The 23,481-nt window shown below is 37.0% G+C and overlaps 1 protein-coding gene across 1 annotated transcript in view; it reads left to right on the top strand.

Moving 5' to 3' along the window:
• Positions 1-23,481, top strand: part of PRTG (protogenin) — a gene marked incomplete at its 5' end in the record, with an annotated part of 59,403 nt that overhangs the window by 18,528 nt on the left and 17,394 nt on the right. Inside the window, 5 exon segments of the mRNA XM_045082998.1 lie at positions 17,874-17,969; positions 18,621-18,652; positions 18,654-18,814; positions 19,502-19,629; positions 21,009-21,179. Coding sequence (XP_044938933.1) covers positions 17,874-17,969; positions 18,621-18,652; positions 18,654-18,814; positions 19,502-19,629; positions 21,009-21,179 — 588 coding nt within the window.

The following is a 23,481-nucleotide window of genomic DNA, read 5'->3' as shown; positions in this document are numbered from 1 at the left end:
TGTGTACAGCTGGGAGTTAAGTCTTCATACTGAGGCAGCCCTTCTCCGAGAGACTTGGCATCTCTCTGGCTTAGCTGCCTTGAAAGAAACTGATGAAAAACTTGAGCAGGAGAAACCTCTGTCAGCATAACTGTAAAACAAAGGACATTAGGTCATTTTCAGGGAAGTGAGACACATCCAACAAATCCCACTGAAATTCCTCTTACTCTGTGAAACTTTGAACAGTCTCATTTTCTGTGTTAATCACTGTCAGTCCAGTCTTTTTTTTTTTTTTTTTAATTATCTTCCTAGACCTCAGGAAACTGAAATTCTTTCTATGATTTCCATATAGATAAGGTCATACATAATCTCATTTTGGTGCAATTCTGAACATTTATCAGTTTCTTTTCTGGCCACACAAATACAGAGGAATTCTAAATAAGGAAGCAAAGAAGATCCAGTGAATCATTACTGCTATGTTACAGGAGAAATACAGTTGGCAAATTCCAAACCAAATCTTGTAACAAATTACAGAAGCTGTTTTACACTGCAATAGCAATACTATCATAATTTGCATTTTTGCCTCTGAACTTCAGAGGATTGTAAACAGCATTAAAATGACAATGTCTCCTGAAAGAATAAATACCTTATATTCTTCTGCTGTATATTGTACTGCATCAGTTGTATTAATGGCATCCTATGGGATGTTATACCTAATAATTCTGTTTCTCTTTTTAAGGAAAATCATTTGGAGAGACAGAAGGAAGGGAGAAATAAATGCTTGTATTTTGTTACATTATTTTTTACCATCTTAAAAAAAAATGAGCTTCAACTTTCCATATCAAACACCAAAAAATAATTTAGAAAAGAATTTTGATGGTTTTTCCTGGGCTTTTATATTCTTAGTCTTGAATAGTCATCACCTTTGAAAATGCTCTAAAACATGGAAAGCTCTGTGAGAAACATTTGTCTTGTTATTAAATGCAGTGTAATTTGTGAACAAAAACGATGCACAGCTACCACTTTTTTTTTCTTTTTTTAAAGATAAAGCCAATTTGTTTTTTTTCCCCCAGGAACGAAATGGATGCCTTTGCCTAAATGGTCATCACTTTTGGAGGCTTGAAGTTGTTTTACGGCTTTCGCAGCTGTGGGACAAGTTTTCTAGCAGACAATGGGTGGGGAGGGGAGTTCAGTTGCATCTGGTTTCTCTTTGTAGAATGCCTGAAAAGTTGATATTTAGTGGTTTCTTGAGAAGGCAGTTTATCTGTAGAAGAAGAACGTTTTTAGTACCTAAATTAGTTTGCTCTGATTGATACGCATTCGTTTTGTTCTCCTGCTTAAAAAAAAAAGAAGGAAGGAAAAGAAAAGAGGAAAGAAAATCATCTACCCTAAAACTACATAGCACAGATAACCCTCTGACCTATGGCGTTGGGTAAAGATTTAGAGTACTTGTGGAGCTTCATTCACATGCCTGACTGAAAAGAGCCTTAAATAAAGTATAAGGCCCCTGTGGAGATGGAGAAAATAAGCAGGATAAGGAAGTTACATTATTTCAAGTACCAGTGTGTTGCTTTATTTTTACTAGTCCCTAAAGTGAAATACCAATTGGGATGTGTTTCCAGTTTTGAGTCTGATGTCACTTAAGTTTGGGGTTTAATGTTAGAATAGTTTGAGTCAGGGATGCTCTGGGCAGATCATCCTTCTCTGTCTCTTTTGCCACCAGCAAATATCCCTACCTGCTGACCCCCTCAAATTAAATTTCATTTGAAATATTTTTCCTTTAAGGAAAGCAAACAACAGAAGACTTAAAAAAATAAAAAAGTACTATCAAAATATGGGCGAGGATGAGAATTACCAGTTGTGTAGCTCTTCATATGTTAAGTTAAGTTTTTCTTCAGCTATAAAAAATAAAAAGTATTATTCGCATTGTTTGTCTCCAGAAAAAGTGTTTTGATTGGTTCCAAATGACACTTCAAATTAAGATATTTGGAGAAACTTTAATCATTTATATCTGATGACGCTGACATCTGTTTCATGGCTTTTAACTAAAAGGCTTATATTGAACATTTAACTTAATGTATCTTTCTTCTAAAATATCCCGTTGTCCTCTATAGCACTTTGTATTTATATTTTGAAGCTTATTTATTAAACTAATTTTATGGTTTTATTTCCTAATTCTTTTCTAGATGTGCTAATAAACTCCCATTAAAATGGTGACAAATAAAAGCAGTATTTCCTTGGTCTTAGGAAGATACTCAGAGCCATCGATCAGCTCTTGATTGTTTTATAGACCAGAGCTTTCAAATGGTACTTTTTGAATGATGGAAAAACTTCAGTAAGCTTTTCATTCTCCTCTTTTTAAAAATCTGTAAACATGGCAAAAGGACATGAATTACGAACAGTTTTCCTTATAGAAGGAAAAACTCATGGAGAAAATTAAATCAATACTGTCCATTAATCATACTGCTTGTCAGCCCTCAGACTACTCTGGAAGTTTCTGGTGAATGTAAAGAGTCTTTAGATGTGTGAGGTCCTTAAAGATCTAAGTAAGTTAAAGGAGAGTAGGTTTTTTTAAAATACCACCATTAGCACATGAAAGAAACTTCAGGGTGGATAGAAAAAAAATAGTTGTAAAGTAGTAATTATACTTGTGGGTTTTGTTTTGTATTTGCTTTAAGCCTGTTCTTTAAAAAAAAAAAATAGTTCATGCAAATAAAAATTTTAGTTTTGCACTAATTATGTACTCCATGGGATAGAAAGGGAGCTGCAAGATAGGCCATTACTAGAGGAAAATATTTTATACCTTAGCCTTTAAAAATATTTGTGCGTGTTTATTTTGTAATGTGATAGTATATCGGGGCAGCCATATGTGTATATGCTATAAATAAAAGCTTATATGTTATGAGTATACACGGTAGAAGAATATTTTACTAAAGGGAGGTAAAATAAAGTTTTAGAGACCGTTGTCCTAAAATTTTGAAACAGGTATTTCTACGTAACTACCCAGTTATGAAGCCGTAATATCTGGAAGAGAAAATAGACATTCATAAAATCACCAGAAACTGTAATTACAAACCTTAGTAGGCCCTGTGATGGTGAAGCAGAGGGAGTTATAAAGACCGTGTTACAAGGGACAGAAGAGCTTGAGGGTGGAGGTCAGGGTAGACTTCCCTGAGGAGCTGATATTGTATTGTTATCTGAAGGATACCAGGTTAACTAAGTGAAAAACCCTGATGGTATAATGAAAGAGTTAAAGAAAGCATGGCATAAACATAGTTATAGACTAATCATCAGAACAGGCTAAATCCTGGAGTAGCTTACTATTAAAACAATCTGATTAATCAATTGATTAGGGTAAACTAGTGTGATAACATAATCCTGAAGACTTTATTGGGATTTTTACACGTTTTTTTACTCTGTTTTCAAACAGGTGAAACCTTGAAGGACTTTGTATAACATCCCAGAAAATGTAGGCTGCCCTATGTAGGTGGAGGCCTCTTGTATCAGCTGAGATAGCTGACTCCATTGACTCTTCTCTTGATTTATTACAAAAACTAGAGCTGTTCCTTCAGCCGAAGTCAAAATGGCATCTTGCCATTCTCAGCCTGCCAGGATGTTAACAATAACTTAAGAAACCCGTAGAGACAGTAGGCAGCACATTTTGCCTGATTACCATAGTGTGTCCATCTTCCTTGGTAGATTGTGTAACGTAAATACATCTAACAAGTCATTATTTCAGATGTGCATATCTCCTGCTTCCTTTTCCTAGAAAGATTGGGAGGAGTGACTCAGTATGGAAACACAAAATTCAACAACAACAACAAAAAACAAATAGGTGATAGGAGTCTCAGTGTTTGTAAGGGTTTGGGATTAAACAACTACTACTAATAGTAGGAATGTAAATTGATAACACAGCTTTTCTAGGTGTCACTGGGTAACACCACAAGGGGGGGGCTGTAATATACATACTGCTTTCTTTACACAGCAATTCTGTTAGTAGACACCTGTCATGAGAAAATACTAAAGAACACACACATTTAAGATTTATTTTATTTTTATTTTAGAGAGAACAAAAAAGAGAGAGAGAGTGAGCAAGCAAGCAGGGGGAAAGGGAGAGAAGCAGACTCCCCGCCTAGGGCAGAGTCCTGAATGGGGTTCAATCTCACGACCCTGTCATTGTCACCTGAGCTAAAACCAAGAGTTGGCCGCTTAACCAACTGAGCCACACACGCATTTAACCATCAAGATGTTCACTGTAATGTACAGGATCATTTATAATTGTGAAAAGCTGGAAGAAACCTAAATATTCAATTACAGAGCTTTAGTTAACCTCTATGTGGTACATCCATACAATTTGAATAAATGTGGACATTGAAAGGAATGTTTTAGAAGACTATTTAGTACCATGAGTGGTTATTCACAGCATATTGAATGAAAAAGGCAGTCTATAAAATACAAAAAAATATTCAGTATGTGTATGTGAGTAGAAAAGGGAATTAAAAAAAAAACACCTCATGTTAAAAGTGCTTGTATCTGGGTGCTGGTATTAGGACATTTTATTTTTATTTCCTCTTTTTGCTTGTCTGAGTTTTATAAACTTTCTATAACAAACATTTGATCCTAATGAGAAAAAAGCATTTTTTAAAATTTTGAATGTATCTAGATGAAGAAATCGGAGGAAAGATAAATAAAAGTTGGAAAATCGGTGAAACCAGGATATTGGCTTCTTTAATCACATGCTGTAGGGTTTGTACAGTTGCTAGAAATGCCTGTGAGCTTTCTTGCAACCAAAGCAAACCACAAATTCTGCTAGCTTTGGGGCACAGGGTATTTTAATTACTAGAAAAAATTATACTAATTAAGTTCCAAAATACAGTACCTCCAGAAAAACTCTCTATGTTCAAATTGTTGAAGATTTTTTATGAATTTATGTACTGAACACCATACTAATACTTGACAATGACTTAGTGTATTAGAGAAGATTCCTGTAGTTTCTAGGATCATTTGACAAGTTATAGGCTTTTGGGTGATCTACAGATATTAGTGGAGGAAACAATTAAAATAATTTTTTTGAACTTTCACCTTTCTCCATCTGGATGGCCAATTAGGATTGTTTTTGGTATGTTTCCCTTTCTTTTCTTTTCTTTTTCTTTTTTCTTTTTTGTTTCCCTTTCTTGAATACATTCCCATTCTTTTCATAAAATGACCTTTTGTCTCAGAAGAAAATCATGACAGATGGACCTTAACTCTGACCCAAAAAACTATAGAGACTACATTTTAAACCTCTGAAAACGTCAAAAAGTAAGGAGACACTCTGATTTTGCTAATGCACATTTCTGTTCTGAGGAATTACAAGGATTGTTTTTATCGTATTCTCTTTCCTGTGTTGACTCAGTGGCATATTTGTGTGGCTCTGGTTCTTTGTACATTTTATTCCCATGCTGTGTGCGTATTAAAAATTGGCATTCCAGTGTGACTCATTGAGAATTTTTTAGAAAAGAAATCTGTATTTGTATTACTTATGCAAAAAATACCAGATAGTTCTAGAAATCTTTCAAGAATCCTAAAAATATGTTGGTGCTTTTTTTTTATTGTCCTCAGTGTCAGGGAAAAGTTCATTTATATGGATAAATGTAGATAAATAGATAAGATTGGGCAGTGAGAAAATTAGGCCTTTCTGAGGTTAGGAAGGCTTTCAAAACCATAATATCCCCCTTCCACAAGCACTGTAACAAATTCAAAGTTCAAAACAAATTCACTTGCAAAAAATAGGGGTTTTAAGGTTTATTTCCCTGAAGAAAAGAATCTATCTTACAGCCATAATTTAACTGATAGAGTAGACTTACCAAAAAAAGAAAGTGTTTAATCTGAATCTAATAACGAGGAAACAAACAGATACAGCCAAATTGTGAGTTGGTCTACAAAACATCTGCACTGGATTCTTTGAAGGTGTCATTGTTGTGAAAGATAGGAAGAGGAAAGGGAGCAGTTCTCCGCGAAGGAGATAGGACAGGCAGTGTGCGATCTTCCACTGGGCCGGGAGGGAGGGAGCAGCTACAAAGGACATTTTGGAAGTAATTTGGGAGACTTAGAAATGAGTTATATATTGGATAAAATTGCATTTTTGCTCAATTTGTTGAATGTGATCATGGTATTATGGTTGTATAGGAGAGACTGTCCTTGTTCTCAGGGGAAGCATGTCCACATATTTAGGTGTGACGTGATGATTCAACAAAATAAAAGTGTGTGTGTGTGTGTTTGTACACTTGCACATGCACACACAAATAAGAGAACAAGTAATAAAGCAGATCATCAAAATGCTTAAAAGAAATTTAAAGTTAAAAAAATGCCTTGCTTTGTTTTTAAGCTTTAATCAGTATCTCCAAATTAGGATTGGTTTTACAGTGACTACACACATGGTTAAAACAATAGCATTTCTGAAGTAACGGATATTGAACACAAGAAACCTGAGATCTTCTATGTTTTATTTATCAGAAAATGCCTTTTGATTTGATTCTTCATGCTCAAATTGTTTGAGATTCTCTATTATACGTGTTGAAAACCATCTTAAGATATACTGAATACTTTCCAGGACCCCAATGATTTTCACTGTCTTTGAATACCTGACAGATTTAAGGTTTATATAGAATTGCAGTAGGCTGTTGATAGCCAGTTAACATGGTAATGACCTGTCCCTACTAGTACCACAGAGCTCCCAACATTCCCTTATCGGCTAACATTAAAATCGATTTCAGAGTGATACATTGGGAAAGTTTAAATAAGTTGTTGTAACATAGTGTTTCTCGTGAATTCTAAAGGAGGCATAAATAAATAACAGGACCGTGTTTATCTCTGTGATTGAGGACGCTGATATTTCACTGGCTCGAGTTTCCCACTTGAGAAGAAATTTAAGATTGGTTTCAAGCTGTCTACCTGCATCTTTCCCATCTTGTAAGCACGCTTTTAACTGCCGAGGGCTGAGATTGGGAGGAATGGTTATCAAACCACAGATGTTTTTGCAATGAAACTGTGCACCTCCGACCAAGTCGCTGTGGTTCAGGAGATGATAGATGGTATTTCCATGTTGCCTTACAAAAGGGTCAAAATGGCATGGCCAGCCCATGACAGTGAGACAGAGAAATGTTAGTCCTGAAAGGAAATTTATTTCATGGCTTCGGGGGAAGTTTGGTTGTCGTGAATAGGCTCTCTCTGTCAGTCTATAAAAATATTGTTTGTAAGGCAGTGATGTATGTGGGACAGACAGTGTAAGTGTGTTGGCAGACAGAGCAGCTACTTAAACAAATGCTAACCCAAGTACCTTATCGTAAGTCAAGTCCTGGATGTTTTTAGGGTAAGGATTGTTTGTGATAGAAATATCAATATAATTAAAGTAACTTATTCTGCATATCCCCCCCCCCCCATTCTAATTTTTTAATCTTACAATTCTGAATTTTTATAATCAGTCATTATTCCATTATATTCACTTTTAAGTAATTCAGGAACATGAATGTGGACCAGCTTTATTAGTACTGTTCACATACAGCTCTTATAAATTTGGAGACAGTTAAGCCACTGCCTTTTTCTCTTCCCTACCCCATAGGAGATAACAGCCACCGGCATAAATCCATTAACTGATTATGTGGTAGAGAGACTCAGTGGCTGTGCTCTCTCAATTTGCAAAATTGGACCAGTGAGGTATCTTTTTTTCCACAGAGATTCACAAACAGAAAGGAGTATCATAAGAAAAGAACATAAAAGATTAAAAATGGTGTTTGTGAGAGGTTTGGTTTTGCAGGGTTTGGATGTAAATGGGATTCATTTGAGGCAGTGTTCAAGTAGAACTCTTCAACACCAAATATTTCTTATCCAGACAACCTCAAGTAATGCATTTGTCAAAAATGAAGAATACTTTTTACAAGAAGTCTTGAAAGCCTGATAGATGTATAAAAATGAAATCACATGTTCAAAAAATAACATGACCAAAATATTAGTGAACACAGTATGATTGAAAAAGCCATTTGCTTCTGGATTTTGCAAAAGCAATCTGAGTTTTGTGTGTGTGTGGGGGGGGTGTTGTTAAAAATAGGGATTATGAGTAGGGTTTGCTTATTTTGGTAGGAAACTGATTCTCAAATGTCACATGCAAAGAACTTTCTTTTAAATTATCCTAAACTCCGTAGGAGAAGGGATGTTTTCGCTGGGAGTGAGAGTTATTTGTCTTAAGGCTCTTCAGGGGTGCTGAACAAAAGGCACTGAGTCATTTCAGGTTTAGACAAATACTCTACCATCAGCTTCCATAGAAACTTGTTACACAGAACACAGGGAAATTTAGGGAGTGAGGGATTGCCCCCTCCCATCTACTGTTGTGTCTACTGTACACTCAGATATTCTGTATTATTACAACAGGTTTATAACATTTTGGCATAGTGATCATTAACAAAAATCCTTTAAATTTATAATGGATATGAAAGATGTTTATCCTTCACAATCCTATATGGAAATGCAGTTTATAAACAGAAGAAAGAAACTTTAATCTGCACTTTAAGTAAAATTTACATTCTTTTAGGCAAAAACCTATTTTTAAGTCAGTATACTCACACGTTTGGGTCAGGCATTGTTTTAACCATCATGAATTAACCTTTTCCATTCTAATGTACGTCTGATGATAGAAGACAAAGAAATCACTGGAAAGAAGCCTGCTTTTCTAATCTCTCTCATTGGGGTTTCTCTCTCAGAGAGGAGAAAACTACAGTCTAACGACGTTTGGATAACATTGTTTGCATGTGATTTGTGTTTTTGTTACTGTGCTTAAACACCCTCTTTAAACGCAGAGTATTTCACTCTGCTTGCCTTTCCCACCCATCCCCCTTAGCATTTTTCCTGCTCCTCCGCGGCTGGACCAGACTTGACCTGGCCCCAGATCCTGTGTCAGAGGCCATGACCCAGGTGTCGGAGCAGTCATGCTGTTGGCCTCTTCTCTGAATAATTATATGGGGTGGGGGGTATTGTGTTGGAGGGACAGGCTTGGGGGCAGTGCAGTCACCCCGGCTAGCCAGACCAAGGGGCTCTCTAGTCAGACCACAGGGGAACAAAGGCCCTGAAAAGGCTCGCACAAAACCGTGTAACACAAAAGATTAAATTAAAAGTGGACATTGGGCCAGATACTCAGTTTCATCCTCCTTCAGAATCTCACCTTTCTCACTGATTCTGAGTACTTCCTAATTTAACATTTCCAAACTTTACATGTGGTGATATTATAGCAGCAAACTTTCAGATTGTTACTTACCTCTGTATAGTCTAATTAGTTTGACTTCTTGAATGCTTTATAGCCATCTTAATGGCTTTGTGGTTAACATTAGCAAAGCTTCCTACAGTGGTGTTTTAAGCGAATAATTTAAAGCAGTACATAGTGATTTTTAAAGTAAGGCTTTGTGTTTTCTTAAGACATTTTACTAAACATGTTCCATGTCTAAATCAAACCAAGTGGCAGGAACTGTCCCAAAGTAGATATAATTGCTTTATGTTTCTTTTGGTCCTTGGAAGACTTTCCCCCCACCACCTGAGAAGTTTTCCTTAGAAGGATATGGCATAAGACTCATTAAGTCTTATTTAGATTTGGATTTTAGAAATGATGTCAGAGGAGGCTTTATAGATGTAAGGTAAAAGTTTTCTCATGGTCCTGACCTCAGGTGTTTTCTTAGTTTTATCTACCTTGACCTGTCCACTCCAGCCCTGCTCTTTTCAAGGGTTCTGGAGTGTCACCAACACAGCAGCTAAAGGAAACAAAGGACTGGTTTTCATGACCCCAATAATATCTCTTTTTTTTGTTGGTCCATAGCTAAATACTTTGTAATTAATAGTTTTCTATTATGCATTTTCCAGGAAACCAAACTTCTAGAAGTATTAGTATTACAACAAGGAATCCATAAAGTTTGAGTCGATGTCTGTCAGTTTTGCCATCTGAGTTCTAATTCTTTACTATCTTATTATTACCAAAACCATTCACAATAGAACAGGTAGAAATATAGGAAGCAAAATAACCACAAATTCTACCTTTTAGACCTAAATACTACTGTTAACACTTTGGTACACATCAGAAAATAATGCATTTCTACTTTCATTCTCCTTTATCACTCTATTACCAGTGTTACCACATCCTTGGTGCTTAAATCCATGTTTTCTGCTACCCCCAACACCCCACCCTTTCCTGATGAGTTTATTCTGTTAAAAGACCTAGATACCAGATGTCACTTTTATCCTCCGTGACATCCCTGTAGCCCTGGACATCGTCTTCTCATGGCTCCCGTGATCCCTTCCCAGTTTTCCTCATGACTCCTTAACACCACTTCCCATCTCACACCCAGGTCTCTAGTCCCTGCTGGTACCCTGTCCTCTGTGTACTGGACTGCTGACTGTGGATCTCTGTCCTCACTGCCAGCTCAGCCCACACTTTCTCACCCATGGTCAGCTCCCCTTGACTTACTCCCGCATCTCTGATGCCATGTGTCATTGGCTCTGCATCTCCTCTACCATTTCTGTTGGTTCACCCAGGCTGGACACTTGGAGCTGTCTGACGGATGAGTACCTTCTCTCAACAATTCCATTTACTAAAGCCATCTTTTGTGTCTATATAACAAAATCCATGCTGGCTCGCCTGGTTCTTAAACCTGAGATCTACCCACAGCCTAACTTTTCTACGTGACCTTCACTCATGCACTTACCCATCTCTTCCCTGTTACTCATCCCTGATCTACATGTTCCTGTCCTCAAGCCTTCCCTTACACTCTTCTTTGGCCTTAATCTCTTATGTTCACATGCACTACTTCCATGAAGTAGTAGAAGTACTTCCTCCTTCATGCAGTAAAAAACTACCAGTAACTTTTCCTTCTTTTGAATTCCGTTAGTCTTAACACATCTCTTCACAGTAGTTATTCCTGTCTTGCACGATATTTACTTGTACTTTGTCTTAGGTTCCCTGATATACTGTTACCTAAACAAATTTGAAGACAACCGATAGACTTCAACTTGCTAATCCTAAAGACGAGGAAACTGACTTCCAGGGGACTGCATTTGCAGCCACAGAGCTACTAAACCCAAGATTCAAATCCAAATCCCCTAATGGTCAAAGCAGCCCTCTCCTCTGTATTTACTTACTTAGCACTGGAAAGCACCTACTTGGTGTGCATTTCTAAAAGCAAGTTACAAATATAAATCCATCAAGTCCTCATTTTATAGATAAGGAAACTCAATTTTTAAACCAAAGTAGTCTGGTTCCAGAGTCTATCCTTTAGTCACCATGCCAGCCTGCCCTTCTGCCTGAGAGGGAGCAGGGAGCAGGGGTCATGTGATGCTGCTAGTAATTATTTCATTACTAAAGGTATTCTTATCGGTATATTATTGTTACAGAGTGGCACTCTCGGAGATACTTTGTGTGGATTAATTCATTTCCTCTTCCTAACACCCTTGAGAGGTAGATTGTTATCATCATCATTACCCATCTTACAGGCAGTTTTAACAAAGGTATGGAGGGTGAAAATAACTTCTGCAGGTTGCGCAGTAATGACCCAGCTGGATCAGAATCCAGGAAGCCTGGGGCATCTGAGACATTCGCTGTTGTGCTAGACTGTCTCGTAGCTTCCAAGTAGTGCTGAGTCATTAGGAAAGTTGTCTTTTGTTTGTCTCAGCCTTCTTCTCTGTAGAGGTCAGTTGACAAGAGCAATGATATAGCTCACAGGGTTTTTTAAACTCCATGGGAAATATTTATATATATGACAAATACGGATTCAAAGCACCCTTCTTCTTTTCACTGCTTTGCATTTCATGCAGTCCTTCTTTTGACGAAATTTAAGCAATTGCCATATGTCATGGTAGCTCCCACCTTCAGTAGATGAAGTGGGGCCATCTCTTGGTACAGGCACACAGATGCCATCTAGTGGTAGAGAGGAGAAGTGCAAGTTACTGGGATGAAACCCTGGAAGACCTGGGTTTTCTGCTGTTTTGTGGTCTTTGGGAACATGTTGCAAAGAAAATTAGGTATATTATACCAAAGCTTTTGTAGGTTATTTAGGATGTATAAAGATACAGTTAATTCACTATTGTTGTTAAATCAGGTACTTTTAGAAAGGAATTTAGGTCCTTGATTAAGACCTTTGCATTGTAGAGAATCTGATTTTATTGAACTTTTTTCTTGTTCTCATTGCAGTCATTGAGAGTAATAAACACTGAATTGTTAAAACTGGATGTAATTAACAATGAATGAATTTGTTGTCTCCATCTGCTTGCTCTTGCTAATGCTAGCTCTCAAACTTCCATATTTCCATTTCATGAAACAATCTACTGTTCTTCCATTAGGGAAGAAATCTGTTATGTTGTTTTCTAAAACTTTCATATCATCAGCGAGTTTGTTAGACGATGAGACATTATTGAATGAACATGGAAGACGTGGGCGAAGGTGGATTTGAAGCTGAGAGGATTATACACCATGTGACATGGTTGCCAAAACAGCAAGCTTTCTTAGTGGCTATAAAATACAGAGCACAGCTCCTTCAAGCATGAATACAAGGCAGACACACACTTGGGAGCCTTTGCCTGCTCCACAAACCAAGGAACATTAATGAGGACAGAGAGCAGTTAGAGCTCAGCTTTAGTATTTGCCAACAGCTCACTTACTGACATTCTGAATTCCAGACCTTGGTTGCATGAATGAACATCCTTGATGGGTTTTTTTGCCATGATTCCAAATTTAAGTGTATGGTATTTTTGGTAGTACCCTTTCTGTTCTCCTGAGCAACTTTGCTCATTATAATAACAACAATAATAATATTATATCTCTACTAATTATAGGAACTATACAAATTCCTTAATAGCCATGCTTTCATTTAATACTCTTAAAATCCCTGTCAGGGATTATTTGTCTATTTTCCAAATGAAAGTAAGCCAGGCTTAGAAAACTAAAAAAAATATACTCTCAAGGCTATACATTTAGTAAATAGTATTTACAGAATATTCATTTATCAGTCTGTACTCTGGTAGATTGAAATTAAAAGCACAAGTTATGGCTTTCTTTTTTAAAAATTTTATTTCATTTTTTAAAAAAAATTTAAGTCATGTCTGCACTCAGCATGGGGCTCCAACTCACAATCCCGAGATCAAGAGTCATACGCTCTTTCAGCTGAGCCATCCAGGCTCCCCAACAGTAATGGCTTTCTAACTGCTGAGTCTTCATATAGTATCTGACTTTTGGTAGGCATTTGGTAAATGTTATTGGATACCTGTATACTCTTTCTTGGCCAGTCAGACTTCTAGTTTTGATTTCTCCTCATGTGAAACAAAGTCAAGTGGGAAAGTTCGTGATGAGAATGAATCAGAAAGGAAAGAAGGTGAAGCAAATCCTAGAGCGGAGGAGAAAAGAAGAAGGAGTGCTACCATAGCAGTGTTTGAGGAAGGAGAGCTTCATTTTTTGGGCAAAGGTTGAGTCCATAATAAAGGTACAGGTTAATTTGGTTGGGACCACAGTTATGGTAACCTCAGCTGACACTCACTAGAGTTTGTGTTCAATTAATTTGAGCATATTTCCTGGCCTTCCATCTTTATATATTGCTAAATCTTTAAGTTTAACCATCAAGGCAAATACTACCTAGTGGAGCCGTCACTCCTGAGACCTTTAAGAATTAGCCCCAATGAGCGATTTTTATGCTCCATGTGTTGAGTTTGGAAGGAAATGGGACCAACCCTCTCCCCTCTTTTTATTTCTCCTTTTATCCTCACTGGGTTTTGGGAAGTCCTGAACAATTCTTTGTGGCTGCTTTTACTGACTCTGCTGTTTTCCCCCATAAACCGCATTGCCTAAGTCTGCTGAGTCTCATGTAACCAAGCACCACAGACGTGGCAGTCCTTGACTCAAGAAGGGCTGTTAGCAGGCCTTGGAAACTATATGTACAGGGTCCCTGTAGCATTTCACAGTATTGAGGCTGAGTCTCTGCTTTGTCCTTTATGCACTGGAGGGTTTTCTCAGAACTCTAGAGTTTTAGGACTTGTGCTCTTATGCTGAGGTACATTATCTGTGCATTTAACTATATTGAATATGTTGGTCCTAAACTCTGATTTCTTACTCTGTATCTTTAATTTTGTTAATTGTATAGCTTTTTTTTCTTTCTTAGCTGATTACTCTTGCCGTCTGATAGTGCTCCTTTTAACATTAGCCCAGGGCTCTGGTCCCCTGGGTCCAAGACATCACATCTCTAACAAATTGGTGCATGAACATGAGTCTTATTGCTCTGAGGACTCGATTAACCAACCAAAATAATGTCACTAGATTTTGAGGCTGGAGTCCTATTTCTCGGAGCCTGAAAGGAGCACATGGTAAATGCTCATGTCCCACTGCTGCTCAGCTTGGCCCCCAACCTGGCACTTCAATTTTGTTACACGAGATTCTTTGAAGAGCATAGTCGATCACGTGAACGTTAAATGGGCTTTCCTCTCCTTTATTTTTTTCCCACTAAAATGGTTTTAAAAATTATCCTGACCCTTGTTGTACTTCTTGTGTATGGATAGAACGGAATCTCATGCACCTGATATACTTGATTTGCCAGCCTCTGATGGTTTGCCTTTTCCTGACCTCATAGAAACGTGCAGGCAAAGGAGCCCAGCCTGGGAGGTCGTTGCTCCGGGCGACTTGGATGATTTCCAGATGGGCACCAGAAAAAAACTGGGCTGTTACCATGCTGAGTAGGTTGTACAGGGGCTAAGCGTGCTTTCCTCTCATTGTCTCAGGACACAGACGTTGCTTCTCTCGTCAACCAGAAAAGGTTGATTTGGGGTTTAAAAAATTTAAGCAGCTCATTTTTCAAAGATGACGGGAAAATGAAGAATCAATTTTAGGACTAAAAATAAATAACCGTTCCAGAGAAATATTCATGAAGTGTTAATTGATTATTTGCACAGTGGAAAAAAAGATTAATCTTTCCACCCATACTCATAACCTCATCAAAATCTGCTTTCGGTGAGAGTGGCTATATCTGTGTCTGGCTCTCTGACGATGCGAGCTACTTGGGACAAACTCTGTCTCATCCCTCGTCTTCTGTATTTCCTAATTCCTGGTGCAACACCCCACACTCGGTAGGCTTTCCTAAAGATAAGTTTCTGATTGAGTAGAGACAGAAGAAAGAAATACATTTGAAGAACTCAACGACAGAGAGCCAAATGAATTCCATTTGTACCCATTCAGAGGGAGTATTTGTAAGACAGCACTCAGGATTCAGCTGCCTCATGAGTTCAGCAATATGTTAAGAGGGAAGAAAGATGAACACGTTCAAATTAGGTTGCTGTTAATCTGAACAGAAGTCCTTGAATCTTAGAATTTCAGTGCTTACTGTTGGAAATCATCTGAGTAATGAAGTCCAAATGTATTTCTGTGTTTGTTTTCTGTAGTTATTTTACAAAACGTTTAAAAATATTTGTTTTAGAATTCATTATAAAGAGACAAAGTTACCTACTATAACAAAAGCACATGTGATAGAAATATCAGCAAGTCCTTGGTTTAGTTTTGTGTAGCACTAGACATGCTACATAACACTGTGGTACCACCGTTTATAGAATGGGAAGAACATTGATAGAATTTTGTGTTACTCATATATCATTTCCTATAGTATAATTGAATATTAGCCTTCCTACTTCCTATCTAAAAAGTATAGAAATGTCCTAAGTTGTATAAATTTTTTTTGTTCTTGTGATTTTAATTTTGTTAAAATGAATAGAAATTCGTTAAAACAAATAAAAAATTTGTATTTTAGGACATTCTTTTAACCCATTTTAATATTAAATAATAGAATATATCAGTTTTTAAAATATGGAGACTCTCAAAATTATTTTGGAAACTTTAACAGACTTCATATTTTATTTTTGAATTTTTAAAGCAATTTCTACATCCAATGTGCAGCTTGAACTCACAACCTCGAGATCAAGAGTTGCATGTTTCCCCAACTAAACCAGCCAGACGCAGCCCTATTTTTGGATTTTTAAATGTTTAAATTCACTCTAGAATTATTTTTATCCATTTATTCTAAGTTTTTGCACATTGGATATATCTTTCAAGGATTTTTTTCCCTTATGAAGTATTAGATCTATTTACACATTTATTATTATTTAGAGAAATGTAATACAGAAATATATTAAAGTTAGAAATATACCATATAGTCCAGCAGCCCCACTTCTGGTTATGTATCAAAAGGTAATGAAACCAGTATCTTGAAGAGATAACTGCACCCATGTTCATTGCAGCATTATTTGTAATAGTCAAGATATAAAACCACCTAAATGTCTGCTGCTGGGTGAATTGACAAAGAAAATATGGCCTATACACACGATGGAATATTATTCAGCCTTTAATAAGGAAGGCAATTCAGCGTTTGCACAACGTGAATGAGCCTAGACAATGTTATGCTAAGTGAAATAAGCCAGATACAGAAAGACAGTTACTGCATGATTTCAATAATGTATGGGATCCCAAATAGTTGAACCCAGAGAAGCAGAGAGTAGAACAGTGGTTGCCAGGGCCTTCAGGGATGGAGGATATGAGGAAGTATTGCTCATGGGTACAAGGTTATACTTAGGCAAGATAAATAAGTCCTGGAGATCTGATGGACAGCATGGTGATGATACTCATCGATACTGTATTATAAACTTGAGCTTTACCGAGATCTTGTTTTTAAGTACATACCCACCCAAAAATGGTTACTGTGTGAGATGATAGGATATGTTTGTTAGCTTGATTGTAGAGATCACCTCACAATGCACGCATGTGTCAAACATCATCTCATATACCTTAAATATATACCTTAAATATATGTTCATCAACTATACCTCAGCAAAGCTGGGGGGAAAACACATTATTTCTCAGTAGTATTTATTTTTGTCCCAAGCAAGTACTCGATAATTAAATGTTATCATAGTTATATTTAAATGTATTTATATCATTACACTTCTCAAAATATGTCCTAAAACATGTCATTTAAAATTTATAACTAGGGGTGCCTGCGTGGCTCAGTGGGTTAAGCGTCTGCCTTCAGTTCAGGTCATGATCCCAGGGTCCTGGCATAGAGCACCTCATCCGGCTCCCTGCTCAGCGGGGAGCCTGCTTCTCCCTCTCCCCCTGTCTGCTATTCCACCCACTTGTGCTCAATCTCTCTGTGTCAAATAAATAAAATATTTTCAAAATATAAAATAAAATGTGTAACTTTATTTCCTCAAAAAACTGAAAAATTTTTGTATATATCCAAGGGCCTTTGGGTTTCCTATTTTGACAGTTAATGAGCACCAGTAGAGGGAGCTCCAGCTCCTCTTTCTTGGTGAATTTAGCTGTTGGCCTGAAAATGGGTTAATGGAAAGGGTACACATAGAAATAAACTTCAGTAACACATGGTTGTGAAACTTTTTAAAGTTACTAAAGGATGACAATCATAATTATCTTTACCTTTGAGGGGGAGAATAAGCTCACTTTGATTTCCCTTCTTAAGGTAGCTAAACCTCCGATAACTAAACAAAAAATTTCTGTATAGTGAAACGTCTTAGAAGTGACCCCTTAGGCAATCTCCAAGGCTTTTAGGATCAAGAATCTATCTCTGGTCAGTTGAGGAGGAGGACAGAGAGTATTGGTGTTAATGTTATTGTTTGAAGAAAGGTTAAGTAAAATTGTAAGTAACTGGTAGTTACAGTAGCAATGTCACACGAAGGTGCATTGCTGAGTCACTATGTAGGCTAGGAAAAGGAAAAATATCTCATTTTATTTTAAACTGTTATGTATCCAGAAGATTTTTAAACCAAACTCTGCAAAGGCTCTGGAGGGCTGATATCTAGAGGCCTGGACCAAATTATTACCTGTCAGTTTTTCTTTATAGACCCCAGAAGAAAGTACCACGTGAGGCTTCTGGCTTACAACAACATAGAAGATGGCTATCAGGCAGATCAGACAGTCAGCACTCCAGGATGCGTGTGTAAGTAAGGGTTATGGTAGCACATTTCACTCTGTATGGCGCACAGGCCTTGTTCTTCATTTCCTTCTGTAAATTTAAGTTTCATTACTTCTTGGAATCCTTGGTGCTTTTCTATCTTCCATGGCACCTACCATAGTTATTTTGAACAAGTACATGCTCAGAATAAATATTTAAGTGAGGTGTATTTAATTATAAGAACCTATTTTACTTTTGCAAACAAAAGACCTTCAGAAATTTAACTGGGAAAAATAACCCTGAATACCTATCTGCTCTAATCTTGAGGCTATTTATTTCCTTCCAATTACTATTCAGTTTTACTGGTGCTAAGACCTGTTTGGTTTTATTGCTACTGAAGAGGGTGTCAGTTTAGTTTTAAGTCCATTGCTGGCCTTCTGAATGTCTTGGGCTAGTAGTCTGTCTTCTTGGTGCTTCTCTTTTATAATCTAAGTATTAATATTTGATTCCTTACCTGATGTATGGAAGAATTGCTCAGAATTGAATGATATACATCTCTAAATGTATCCCTGAAAACTCTTTAATGAAAAAAAGGACCTCAAGTCAACTAGTAGGGTGGGGAATTGTGATTTTATCATTTTACCACTTTCTATAGTAATATGCGGTGCAGTAAATTAACATGGTCTTTTTCAATAGCTGTTCGTGATCGCATGGTTCCCCCCCCACCAGCCACCGCCACCCCACCATCTCTATGCGAAGGCTAACACCTCATCTTCCATCTTCCTGCACTGGAGGAGGCCTGCGTTCACCACTGCACAAATAATCAACTACACCATCCGCTGTAACCCTGTTGGCCTGCAGAATGCTTCTTTGGTTCTATACCTTCAAACGTATGTAGCTTCTGTTAATAGTGGTTTTCTTTGCTCTTTTGCCTACTCGCACTTGTTTCTTACCCTCTTGGGCCAGCATGACATTTAGCTATGAAAACCTGTTTCTGGACTTACCTTACTTATAAAATGGCTGGGAGTTTTGCATCTTTGCCATATTCAGTTCTGAAAACTACATCTGACTTTCAGTTTCTATAAATTAATATTATTATTTTTTTTTTGGTTCCTCAGCCTCATGCAACAAGATTAGGCAAGAAGGTATTATTACTTCCAACTGGTTAAACTTAGCATGTTTAAAGGAAAAAAAATAAAAGACCACTTTCATGCTGGTATAAAAAAATAAAGCTTATTCTGGTTTTTTGGATATAGTTAGAAAAATGCCCATCATTATGGTTTAAAAGAATGATACGACTTTCAGTATTTTAGAGGAAATCCCTTTGTATTGGGATATTTCCAAACTGCTATTCTAAACTATATCATAGTTTCTGAGAGGCAATTTGTAGGCTAATTTCTATAGGATAATACCAAATATTATATTTTAATAGAGGAAATTTTTTTAGTCTAAAAAATTGTTTTTAAAGAAAATGAGGTAATAATAACAGGATACTTCCCTGAGTTGACTGGAAATACTGATAATCTCTTAGAAACAATGTACTACCGGCATTACCAACTTTGATACTCACTTTATAGATCAGAAACTCACATGTTGGTTCAAGGTCTAGAACCAAACACCAAATATGAATTTGCTGTACGACTGCATGTGGACCAGCTTTCCAGCCCCTGGAGCCCCGTTGTCTACCATTCAACACTTCCAGAAGGTACAGGCATTTATCTAAATGTTTAAAAAATAGATATGTCCTTTAAGAGCACCTGGTGGCTCAGTCGGTTGAGCATCTCCCTTTGGCTCAGGGCCCTGAGATTGAATCCTGTGTCAGGCTCTCTGCTCAGCAGGGTGTCTGCTTCTTTCTCTCCCTCTGTCTCTCTACCTGCTCATTCTCAATCTCTCAAATAAATAAATAAAATCTTAAAAAAAAAAATAGAAATGTCACTTTAAAGAAGGTACTACCTAGTTACTACCCAGATTGGCATGTATGCATTTGTTTTGTTTTTTAACTTTTGAAATGTATTTTCTTTTATTATAGTAAATGTTTATTCCTCTCACTTTATATATTACATAAGCCAGTAGGCTTAAATCTAATGTCTCTTTGGGGAACCACTACATTTTCTAAAATCAGGTGTGCTGTTCAAGACTGTACCCATGTAATTTAAAATGGAAGTAAATGAATAGTGTATTTAATGATGTTGGGAGCCCATTAAAAGTAATGTGTGTGATGGCTTGAGGCTATGCAGTGTGGTGGTTGGGATATCTGATCAAGCACCCTTTCTGGAGCTTCTCTGTGCTACTCACTAAGGTATTTCATGTCTGTGGACCTGCATTTCTTTTCTCTAGAATGAGGGTGAAGAAGTAGATGATCTATGTAAGGACCCTCACAGCTCTAGTCTGATTATGCTGAGAGAGAACAAAGGAAAGACACTGACTTCAACAAGCATAGGGCCTCTTGGCTATGTTCTGTATTTGATGTGGTGCCAAAACCCAGCTCTTTACACTTTTAGCTCCTACTAAATATGTGGTCAACTAAAATCCCAAGACTTGACTGCTTTCGCAGGTATAAAGACTTAGTCTAAGGTCTCTCCTGTGAACTCACTGATTCACAACTTTTTGGAGAATAACTAAATGTTTTGGTCTCAGAAGTATTTTCTTCAGTGGCTTCCTAGATCAAGTGAAATATATATTCTGTATGTTTTAGTAAGAAATGTAGTTTAGATTCAATACCTAATGGTGGTGTTGCTTGTGGAATTGTAAACCTTTCTAGTTATCAGGTGGGCAAAACAATTATCAAAAGCTCTCGGAATTCCTACACAATTTGACTTAGTAATTCTCCATTTAGGAATCTACCATATCCCCCCCTCTATTTTTATGTTTTAAACATTATAAAAATGAAATTAGCTCTCAGAAAAAGAAGAAAAAATAGTGTTTTACCACTAATGATCTGTAAAGGCTGTGATTCTGAGATGTTTTGATAGTGGTTTCTAGTTTTTTACTCTTTTCCCTGAGTTTCCAGCCTATTAGCCAGGTATTTGAGTGTTTATCACCATTTAATCCTAGTAACACAGTATTTCCTTCATGTGTGCGCAGCACCGGCAGGCCCACCCGTTGGAGTAAAAGTGACATTGATAGAAGATGACACTGCTCTGGTTTCTTGGAAACCACCTGATGGCCCAGAGACCGTGGTGACACGCTACACCATCTTGTACGCTTCCAGGAAGGCCTGGATTGCAGGAGAGTGGCAGGTCCTACACCGAGAAGGTAAATATGAGCATAAAGGATCCAAGAGGATGAACAGTAAGATTACGGATGATAAGGAAACAAACAGAAAGAAGGATCTAGAGTTTGTTTTGAATTTAGGAAGTAACAAATTATAAAGGATTTGGGTTTTATTAGCAAAGCATTGGGAAACCATCACCATATTTTGAGCATGAGCATATGATTCACATTCCAGGAAGATCACTCTTGACTGTTGTGACTAGAATGGGTTTGGTGCAGGAGGGTTGGGTCAGAATAATGTAGAATCTAAGAAGTGACTGTAGTGGCCCAAAACTATAGGCCTGGATTAGGATATGGAGGATTGAGATGGAAGGAAGAGGATGGTCAGATGATAGTAGCTTAAGTAGAGAAAGAAAGCAAGCAAGGAAAGAAGAATTGTTATAGACGACTACTAGATTTCCAGTGGTTGTGTGTCTTGCAGTGGAGTAGCAAATGCTGGATGAAGATCTGGTTTAAGGAAGCATACGTTTGCACTAAAATGGTCCACATACAAATAAATTGGCCCACATGAATATCAGGGTCCCACTTAAGTACTTACTTTAAACATGCATGCTGGGAAAAGAACAGTTTGCTAAGCAATTAAAAGCTTTAGAAGGATTTCAAGACGGTAATTTTTTGGCCACCTGCATATTCTAAACACTTTTACAACACTAGACATTTGTACCTACATTTCACCTTTTAAAAGGAATGTTTACCTAATTAGGATGAACTTTAAAGATATGAATATAATATAAAACTTTCTATGCAGTTGTAAAACACATAGTGACTTTTGTTGGAATTTTAATAGTCCTATATTCATGTTTTTTATTATGCAGAATCTCTACCAAGTAATACTTTCTTAGTCCCTGAACAGACTTGAAAGTGATAAGTACTTGCCAGCAATACAATTTTATATTTGTATCAGTTACCTATTGTTACCTAACAAACCACTTTAAAAATTAGCCATGGTATTTTCTCACAGTGTTGTGAGTCAGCAATTTGGACTGGGATCAGCTGGACACTTCTCTTAGTCTCTCCTGAGGTCACTCATGAGACTGAAATCATCTCATGGTTTCAACAGAGTGTGAGTAGTTCAAAAACAGCAAGAGTGAGTTCCAATGCCAGGAGGAGAGGGAGAGGTTGCACATACAAAGCTTTGCAAGCCTCTGCTTGTATCACTTTGCTGATGTCCCACTGGGCAAAGCAAATCAGGTAGGGAAACCCAGAGTTAGTGTGGGAGAGGATTGCCCAGGGGTGTGGATAGATGGAGGCATGATTTATTTGCAACTATTAGTCTTACAGACTACCACAATATTCTTAAAATGTACAATTCACTTTTAGTTAATTCCAAAATGATTTATTGACACCTTTGACCCCGACTAACCTGATTTATCACGTGAGTGCTTCTTCCCTTTAGCTCTTCATTTGTACCTGCCTAAAAAGAAACAGTATTTTGTTTTGTCCTTTTAATGCATTCATTTGTCAGTTTCAGACAAGGCTCAGAAAACAACATTTTTCCTCCTTGGTGACCCAGTAGTGAAATGGATTGTAATTGCAGGTTTTTACACTCCTATAAGAATTGCATGAAAGGGGGAAAAATCCATTTTTGTTATTATCTTACTTTTGTGATTTTAAGAAAAATTCTTAGCAAAAAACTATACCATCTTGTACATGTCCTTTTTTATGGCTAATGCTAGTACTTCATAGAGGACAAAGTGAACGATATAGGTAAAAATAGTTGAGGTGTTTTTTTGGGGTTTTTTTTGAGAATAAAAAACATAAAGGATTTGAGTCACCCACTTTTATTTTTATTTTTAAGATTTTATGTCTGAGTAGTCTCTACACTCAGTGTGGAGCTTGAACTCACAACCCCAAAATCAAACCCCAAAGGAGCCAGACAGGTGCCCCTTGAGTCACTCACTTTTAAACCAAAAAAGCAAAAAAATACATCATGGCATTTAAAGAAAAAATAAAATGTAAAATGGTCTTTAATGTCTAATTATGGCAACTTTTGGAAAAGGTAAAAGTGTAGAAAAAGATGAGGAAAGAAGAAGGGGGAGAATATCAGTATTTCTTTCCTATGGATCTACTAATCTTCTATACAGGTTTTGCTTATACATATTTATGTGTATAATTAATTTACATATTTATTGACAAATGGAATAAGGGAAAGCATTTTTAAAATGTTCCTGATGACCAGATGGTATCTGTGGCTAAAAGCATGCATGGTTAAAATGGTTGAGCAGTGATGTGACATGAAATTATACTTGTATGTAATTTGAAGTGAATCAGAAATTAAGTCTTT

Source organism: Mustela putorius, unplaced genomic scaffold (assembly GCF_011764305.1).
Source record: "Mustela putorius furo isolate JIRA1106 unplaced genomic scaffold, ASM1176430v1.1 tig00000660_pilon_pilon_pilon, whole genome shotgun sequence".
Lineage (NCBI taxonomy): Eukaryota > Metazoa > Chordata > Mammalia > Carnivora > Mustelidae > Mustela > Mustela putorius.
Note: the sequence above shows the minus strand (reverse complement) of the source record. Positions and strands in the feature narration are given on the sequence as shown.